This window comes from Aptenodytes forsteri, unplaced genomic scaffold, assembly GCF_000699145.1.
Source record: "Aptenodytes forsteri isolate BGI_AS27 unplaced genomic scaffold, ASM69914v1 Scaffold88, whole genome shotgun sequence".
NCBI classification, from domain to species: Eukaryota; Metazoa; Chordata; class Aves; order Sphenisciformes; family Spheniscidae; genus Aptenodytes; species Aptenodytes forsteri.
Genome location: NW_008795948.1, coordinates 2,700,989 through 2,710,148, shown reverse-complemented (window position 1 = coordinate 2,710,148; position 9,160 = coordinate 2,700,989). Strand labels below are relative to the sequence as shown.

Sequence of the window (9,160 nt, the reverse complement as noted above, 5' to 3'; positions counted from 1 at the left end):
TAGTTTAGGAAGCGGGTAAGAATGACTGAGGCTTCAGGCCCAGCTGTAGGTGTCTGAGGCTCAAATACCAAGCTCTGGGACTTCCCCTCTAGCTTGGGATAGGAGCTGGTGACTCGGGAATGGGAATCTTGGCGAGGGTGTATTCAAGAGAACGAGCATTACAGATAGGTCATCTTCTCCCTTCTTTTCCTGCAGGTTTGGAAGAACGTCGGTCTCAGACACTGAGAAATCTGGACCTTTGACAGTGTACGACCTAAAGGAATATAAGGATTTGATAGTTGTAGCTTCCTTGCAATTAATTTTATGGTATTGGTACCTCTTGCTTTTTCTGTGGATTTAGATCAAGAAACACTATGAGCACAGTAAGTATTGTACTACTCAATGCAAACCTGATTCTTAAAACGTGTGCTTTATGGTACTTCTAGAAATGATTTTAAGAGTTTGTAGTAAACACATTGGAACATATAAGCAGATTCAAACGTCATGTACCTTCATGCTCTGTGAGACTTAAGATTTTCAGTCTGTCTAGGTGCTAGTATAGTTCAGAAATGCTTACGGTGCGAGCAAAAACCTTAGGTCAGACTGATTCCAGTGGTTGGCTGGAAGCGAACGTCTGACGTAATTGTGAACTAGTCTTCTCTCTTGCAAGCCGTCACGATACGTTTTTCCTTTGTGACCCAAAGAGTAGGAGATCTGGGGTGATGTCTTTTCCTTGCTGCGATGCATTCGGGTAGGAATGACCCATACCCCCATTCTTTGCGTATTACAGCCTTTCAGGGGAGTGTTTTGTGTCTCCTCGCGTGCCTTCATTGGTGCCGCCAAGATGAGGGCCACGTTAATGTTACTGCTAACGACAATGCTACGGCTCTGTCCCCTCTTAGGCTCAACGAAAGCGCCGTGGAGGAGCAGTTAATTCTAGGCGAGTTCGGAAACGAAACAGGCTGATGGCTTCTACCGCAGAAATGGCTTCAGAAGCAGAGCCAATAGAACTTGAAGAAAGTGGTAAGCTTTCTTTTTAACCTGGTAAGAACGTAAATTGCTTCTGGAGGGTTGGGGTCCCACTTACCGTGCATTTTTGCCAGTTTCTAGGCCCTTTACTGGGGAGGAAGGGAAACCTCTGATTTTAGAAAGCGTCTAGTATGGCATCGATGAACAACAAGCCCGCTGACAGCTGTTCTAGTTTGTTACTGAGGTGCGATACCTTCACCACGAGTGATAGAAGAGTTGTGTAAGAAAGGTACTCCAGTGCTGCTCAAGCATCTGGATGTCTAGTCTGATGAGCTGGGAGTTACTGCAGCTGCGACTACAGCTATGGCAAACTAAGTCTGGGAGCTCCTAAGCTTTTAAGAAGGTGATTAAAAGTTTGTCCCTAGTCGTGCCCCGTCCCTCAAGGGAACATTTACAGCATGGCACTGTAAAATTACTATTTCCTGTGTGATTCACGTTTTATTCTGGGTGATAAACATTCTCCTGTGTTAGATGAATCATCTGTTGCTGTGTACCTCCCACAAGCTGTTGTCGTACAACAAAATTGTATGAGGAGCTCAGTTGCTGTTCCTCTTGCATGGCAACTTGCAGAAGACAGGGGTGCTGATGCTCTACCTGGACTGTGGAGGGCAAAGCTTGAGTGAAATGTTGCATACCTTGCTGAAGAGAGAAGGGATAGGGCAAGGTTGACTCACACCTCAGCCTGTTACGTAGTGGCAGGCAGGCAATTTTACTTGTCTGCGACCTCTGACCTTGATTCTAACGTTGTGTTTTGAAGCTGGTGAAGAAGTAGTAGATCTCACGTGTGAATCTTCTGATCCTGTAGTCGTTGATCTAACTCACAATGATTCTGTTGTGGTAAGTAGTGAATGGCATGCTTATCTAAATCTTGTGGTCAAATTAGTTTTGTATTGTGCTCCCTGATAGAATCTGGCTTTAAGGGTAAGTTTTAAGTTCCAAGTTGACTTGTCAGTGCACGAAAGCCATGCGTTACAGATCAACACTGAAGCTCCTCTGCAGGTGCTGCTTAGCAAAACCCTTCCTGGGCACAGCAGTACAGCCTTGTTTTCTCAGACTGTTGTAAATCTGCATGGGTACTTTTCTTGAAAAATGGCTGATGAAATGTCCATACAAGAATTTAACCAGTTTAACCAGGCGAGTGGTGATCATATGCCTTTTCATTGTGTAGGCATGATGATAAATGCATTTCAAGTATGATACTCTCTAAGGATGTAGACCCCTCGTTCATAAATGTTAGTCTGGTATACCCGTCATAGCGCAGTCATGAATGTTTATGAAGAATGCTACTGATAACTACTAAGCTTGAGGAATCTGGAAGGCTGAATGCTAAGGCACTGAAAAATTCTATTGAAATGTGTATTTGACCTATATTTGAAGATCTGTGCAGTAAAAGTAAATGGATGTCATGAACGTGGCAGTAAAACTTAGGCTTAATCCTTACAAGATTTGTGTTTGGGTCATAGTTTACCAAGTCCTTAGATATTCAAAAACTCATCTTCTGGGCTTGCCTTCTGGCATCTAAATAAGTAGCCTGACTTAAAGTGTTAACACATGGCTCTGATTTACCACTTTAGACAGAGTTCACATTCAACCCCAAATGGACCTAAGAATGCATCAACATCTATGAGTATCGCTTGCAGATAGTTAGAGGGTAATCTAAAATAGCTTGTTGCTCCAGAACTTGGGGAGAATATATACCAGTCATGGGTAATGTAACATAAGGAGATGCAATTTAAAGTTGAAGCTATGGTAGACATGGCAAAGGTATAGGCCAATAATTTAAATAAAAAGTGAAGGAGATAACAGTAAGTCTTTGACTTCACAAATATGAAGTGTTGCAACATTGGTTTAAGGTTCTCCTGTCAGAGAGATGCCAAGCGCAACTGTAGCTGACCGTGGGACAAACTAGTTCAGTTTATTACTGAAGAAGTCCTAAAAAAAAATCCTAAAAAAAAAAAAAATCCACTTTTTATTTTCACTGCTATTTTTGAAGCTAGAATAGTATTCGATCCAGTCCACAGTGTAGTTTATAACATCAGTTTTGGGATGCCGCTGCCGCTGTGCGGAACCAGAAACAAGCAGCAGGAATAGCATGGGGTATCTCCTGCTGGGATTGTTCCTGAGCCTTTGCAAAGGAAAGGCCTGGAACTTTACGGCATAATCTGCGTTGCCCCAGCTCTAGTTCTGCCAAAGACAATCGCGGGTTTGGGTTTGGGGGACTTTTTTTTCTTCAGCAGCTGTTAATCTAATATGAAGTGTTCACGGCTACCACACCTGAATTTGCCTGTTTGGGGGAGAAAGAGGGAAAGAATCTCCTCCAGCCGAAATCAAATTAGGGTACTGAAACTGGGGAGCAGGGAGGAGGGTGTTCAGGTGGTTCCTAAGCTGCCTCCATTTCTAGCCCTTTGCAGCAGCGTGAGCAGAACCAGAAGCAACCGCTTACTTATTTTCAGAGCAGCAGCGAACTTACTACTACTTTTAATGTTCTTAATCAAAGTAACAGCGTGATACCCTACCGTTCTGAGCTTGTTTTGTTGTGAATTGCTTAGCTTACCTGGTGTTCGCATGTACCGCTGGGGGTGCACACCAAAGTCTAATTGTATTTTTCTTTTCTCTCCCTTCCCTTATATACTGATGCAAGATTGTTGAAGGTGAGTTGACGTTTTACAATTGATAATGGAATTGTCCTAAACTTAATTTTTTTTTTCTTTTCCAATGAGTTTGAGCAGCATGGATTGAAACTGCATTTACCAAAAGGCAAAGGACATCTGGCCAGTGTCTTAGAGAATGGATCCAGTCTGTGCTTGATACTTGCTACAAGCTCTGATAGCGACTATCTCAAATGAAATACATCAAAGCTGCTCAAAATATGTTTTCTTATTTTCCAAATACAGAAGTTCTGTAAGCCCAAAGTTGATAATAATTTTAATTAGCACTTTTAGCACTGGAATATCTGCTTTGAATAAGAAAATGTTGAAAGGTTTTTTTAGCCTGTATTCCAGTGAAGGAACTAAGGCAGAAAGTTATTTGTGGTCATAGTATTCACTTCCATTATCTAGTCTAACATGCCTCAAATTTAATACTGAATAATAATTTTAATTAGCACTTTTAGCACTGGAATATCTGCTTTGAATAAGAAAATGTTGAAAGGTTTTTTTAGCCTGTATTCCAGTGAAGGAACTAAGGCAGAAAGTTACAGACTATTTATAACCATGCATTTCAATGATAGTTCCAGGACTATGTATTTTATAATATATCTAACTTACCAAAATTAAATTACAGAGAATCAACGACAAAGAAGAAATCTCAGACTAAGAGGTCAGCGACAGTTGGACAACTGTATACTGATTAGTGATGATGAAGATGAAACAAGAGATAATGATGTGTATGTGACAGACAAAGTGTCTTTCTAAAGCCTAATTTCTGATATACAGTAGAAACTGATTTTTTCCAATCTTTTGGGTTCTGTTTGATTACTGTGCAAGAACTTCAGACCTAAAATATAATTACATTTCTAGAAGACAACTCATTCAAACAAAGAAACCCAAAAAAACTCAACACAAACTTTTATTCTGTTGTTCATGAAATTATTATCTAATGTATCTTACAGTATGGCTTGAGAGACGCTGAAATGTTTGCAACACATAAAAGACACAGCCAAACAGTCTGAAAATATAGTTCACATAATCACGCATTTTATAAGGAAGGAGTTCTTGGTATGAATGTGTGACTGGGCTGGGACATTGCTAAATTAGAATAGGGGATGTTTTAATTTCTGACAACCGCTTTCACTTCTAGAAAGGACAGCTAGGTGGTTTTGTTACAAAACTCTTTTATTTATGACCCGATGCCTGTTGGAGATTAATACTGCCATACGTGTACTGCACAGTGCTATAGACCGCTGTTACTTGTCGTAATAGAGCAGGGTGACTAATTGCATCTTCCCCCTAATGAAAACCAAGGCGCTGTTTCCTTTAGGTAAGGGAGACCCTAACTGCTCAGTAAATGCGACAAACTGAGAGAGTTAAAGGTACGCAGGGGTCTTCAGATGAAATGCGTCCTGGCTCGTCTGTGCAGCCGGATGATTACGTGACGTTTTGTGTCTCGGTAACCCTCAATGCACGGTGAAATTAACGGATGCATGTTCTTTCTGGTTTTGTTCTCTCTCCCACAAGGCCGTCTGGTACCGTTAGCTGCCCGATTTGCATGGATGGCTACTCAGAGGTAAGGATGCACACGTTGTCGTCGTGTCTGTCCTGTCGGAGGGAGAACGGGGCAGAGGGTGAGCTGCGCGAGTCGGTTGGGTTACGTGGGACGCCACAGACAGCTGGCCTGAAGTACAGACCTTGGTTTGAAGGTCAAGCTAGCTTGTAACTCAGTCATTTCTTGGTGGTGTACGTAGAGGGGGAAGCGCTTTCCAAGATGGCGCTGAAAGATCTTTGGGTTCCTCCTTGTTGTAGTAGTGACGTACTGGTTACAGATACTCCAAGTCCTATTGGCCTGGTGCCAACAGACCAGCAAAGTTGAATTCTTTACTCCAAATACCTGTTGGGGTTTCTTTTCTTCCAGATTGTGCAAAGTGGACGACTGATTGTGTCAACCAAATGCGGCCACGTCTTCTGCAGCCAGTGCCTCCGTGATTCCCTTAGGAATGCCAACTCTTGCCCAACCTGCAGGAAGAAACTCACTCACAGACAATATCATCCCATTTATATATGAGTACTTCTATTTCTCAGGACAGACTCAACTGGATTTTGGGGGAAAATGTCATGTTTTCAGTGCTCTGAAGACTTAAAGAGCAGCAGGTTGTGCACGCATCCAAATAAAACTGTTTTTTTTGGAGAATGACTTGTACATATATAGACAGCTTTTTTTATGGTCCAAGCTGCTTCTTGTTATGTCCCTGGTTATAACGTTAAACTGATGACTGTCTCTAAACTAGACCAGCAGCCTACACCAGAAGGGAAGCAGCTAATCCATTTCCTTCTACTTTTTTAATGCTTAAACAAGAGGGGTCTGAATATTTTGCTATTTCTTACTCTTTAAATTATTCCCACCGTCGCATCCAGGTACGGAATAGTTACCTTGCAACACAGAGGTGAACAAGTTGCCATTTCATTGCACTTTTGTTTTTATCCTGTAAGAAGCTCATGACTATATTGCTTTCTGCTATACCATCTTTGCCCAAGTAGAGTAAGTTCTGGAACGATGGGTCGTTTTCTCTTGAATCAATATTAAATTGACAACCAGGGTCATGCAATAAAATAACCTGCTGTTAACCAGCAATCAGGTTTTTTTAAGCAGAAGGCTGTGCAGACACATAGGCTGTTGTGATGGGTGAGTCCTTGCTGCTTCAATTAAGGCCTTGGCCTGCTTCTGCTGAAATACCCGATCCATCAGAACTACCCTCTGATCTGCAGTCAGATTTGACGCTTCGGCGGGATGAAGCATCCAGCAATTGCAGAAACCTTTTCTCACTTGGGGTCTGATTCTAGACCACATTTTTGGAGAGGAGAAGGGGTAAATGAGAAATATGAGCCAGCTGTCAAAGTTTGTGAAGCTGAAGTCCAGGACGAGGGAACAGCAGTCCTGAGCTAGGAAGCCAGGTAAGAAGCATGGTCCAGGGGTTAGGTGGAACATGTAATCTGGGGGATGCTCGCAGTGCCGCAATGTCTGGAGTGAAGGGTGAGATGGGTGGGGAGGATGGTCCTGGGGGCTGGAGCAGAGACCAATGCTATGGAGTAGGGACCAGTGCTGGAGCATCATGAGCCAGAAACTGGAACTACAGAGCAAACTGCAGAGATGTGGCTGCAGCCGAGCGGTGCGTGAGCAGCCAGGTGGCAAAGGGGAATCGTAAAGGGGAATCGCCAAGGGTAAGCGTTGGTGCATGTCAGATGGATCAGCTTAGCAGGGCCATAGCTGCTGTAAGGAGCTGTTGTGTTCTGGTTGCAGAGCTTAAACCTCGATCTGCCTGGGTTAGGTCTCACGGGGTGGTGACAGCTCTGGGGCAATGCTTACAGGTGATGCAATGCTGCTTACGAAGCTTTTGTTAGCTGTAGAAATGTATGTCCTTGCATCATGTCTGATACACACTTGGTGGCAGCGAGTGCTAATTTCATATGTTCTGTTTAAATCTGTTTTATTCTCTAGGTCAAGAGCATGAGATTGAGCCTTTGGGCTTGTGAGGACGTTTTAATATTTTATGTCTTTTTACCTCTCTTTTGCCTGATGATGTGAAACCATGCTTGGTCATTTGCGTGGTGCTCTGTTTCATCTGAAGACCAAATTCATAATAGTTTCTACAGCTGACTTAGGGCCTGCTAACAGTGAGATGTTGTAGGACTGCTTCATATTCTTTCTGACATCCTAAGTCCTCCTACAATTTCTCTTTGAGGGTTCTGGAAAGGTAAAAGGAACAGGAATATCTGGTCTGGGACTTCCCAGAGAAGATTGCCATCTGTACCAAGGAGAGTCTCCGGTGCTGTGTCCAGATGCAGTCCAAGAGTTCTTTCTCCTGACATGTCACTTCAGAGGGGAGTCCCACCCTTGCCAGTGGTGGAGGATGAATACAGATGTGATCTGATGTATTCTTCTGGTTTTGTTAGGAATGAGATGGAGGTCTCTAAGACCATTGCAAAAAGATATTGAATAGTTGCAACATCTTTCATTCAGTAAAGCCCTTGATTACACCAGCAACGTAAACCTGAAAGCCTTACTTCCCACTATAACTCTGCTACCCACATATTGTAGATGGATGTATTTTTATTTTTCATATTAGATGTTACCTTAAGGTTGTAGGCAAGGCAGTTAAAAGCAGATATATTATGAATGAAAATGTGAATGGGGAACCGCTTATTTCTAAACCTGCTTCCTTTCCCAAATCGCATGAACAAGACATTAGCATTAAAAAACAGAAAAGTCACAGGTTATGATATTGATTTAATATAGAGGTAACAGAGGTCAGGGGATTAAGGGCCTCAGAGGTCTGTCTATGCAAGCAATTGCAGACGTCCATTTTAAACATATTTCTATTATTTATATGGAAACTTTTTTCCCAGGGAGTGGACAAAATGCATTAACATCTAGTGAGGGATTCTCCTTGTTTCCTGGGGAAGGTGAAGGACCTCTGCTTCCTCTAGCAGTAGTTTGTCCCTCATTTCCTTTAGCAAGTGTTCATCCCTTTGATCCCTGCTCCAATACCCTCTGCCCTTCGCAATCCCTGGTGGCACACGTGGCGGCAGAGCGGAAGCAACCCCTGGCTCAGTGCCCTCCGCTCCTGCAGAGCATCTGAAAGTGCCAGGCTAAATATTCTCTCTGCCACAGAGATCTCAACTGAGGCAAGGTCCTTGCTGTGCTCCATGAGCTCACACTACTCCTGATGGCAGAGACATATAGCATAGGCACCTCGTGGCTCTGTGGGATGGGGTAGATGGAGCAGCATTACTTTTTTATGCAAACTCCTGTGTAGCTCTTTTTGCCTATCTTGATTTGCAGCATCATGACAAGTGGGCACTTTATAATTAGCGTGATTAAAAGTGCACACATTGCAGTGGAAGGCAGCGTGTAAATTAGGCATTTAAACTCTGCTGCAAGGAGGTGGTGTGCTACGGCTTCTTTCCTTTGCCATGAATTCCTCCATAAATCTCATTCCAATTCTTGCTCCGTGGAGGAAGGGTACGAAGCTGTGGCTATTTCAGTGACCAATGTTCCAACACCATTTCCCCAAATCATTTATTAATAGCCACAAAGATCATAGCTTATTTCTAACTAATTCAGCAATCAAAATTTTAGACATGGATCATGCATATATTTGTGCTTTCCTCCTCGCTGGAGTGGAGACAAATGAATTTTAAAAATAGCCTGGGGTGAATGTTTAAGTCATTCTTTCAACAAGGCTTTTTAAAAGCTTCTTTTCTAACCTGCCAAATTATAGGATGGTTATAATTTGTTTAAGTCTTTCAACATTTAAGAAAATGCCTGCTGCATATTGAAGCATTAGCACCCCTTAGCTGAGCAAATTGAGCGTGGGGCTGCGGGAGCAGCCAGGACTCCACTGGGGAAGAGAGCTGTCTGCTCAACACAAGGCCTCATGAATTACAAAGAGCTAATTAGAAGAAATGCTTGCAAAAGAGTGATTTTCCGACACTTCTGG

General features: G+C 42.8%; 1 protein-coding gene across 1 annotated transcript; it reads left to right on the top strand.

Moving 5' to 3' along the window:
• The first annotated feature begins 226 nt into the window (after window positions 1–226).
• RNF4 (ring finger protein 4) lies at window positions 227–5,850 on the top strand. Its single transcript, XM_009285434.2, has 7 exons — window positions 227–362; window positions 882–1,002; window positions 1,766–1,845; window positions 3,650–3,659; window positions 4,291–4,393; window positions 5,184–5,232; window positions 5,578–5,850. Exons 1-7 carry the CDS (start codon window positions 354–356, stop codon window positions 5,725–5,727), a joined length of 522 nt encoding a protein of 173 aa, XP_009283709.1. The 5' UTR covers window positions 227–353; the 3' UTR covers window positions 5,728–5,850.
• The last annotated feature ends 3,310 nt before the right edge of the window (window positions 5,851–9,160 follow it).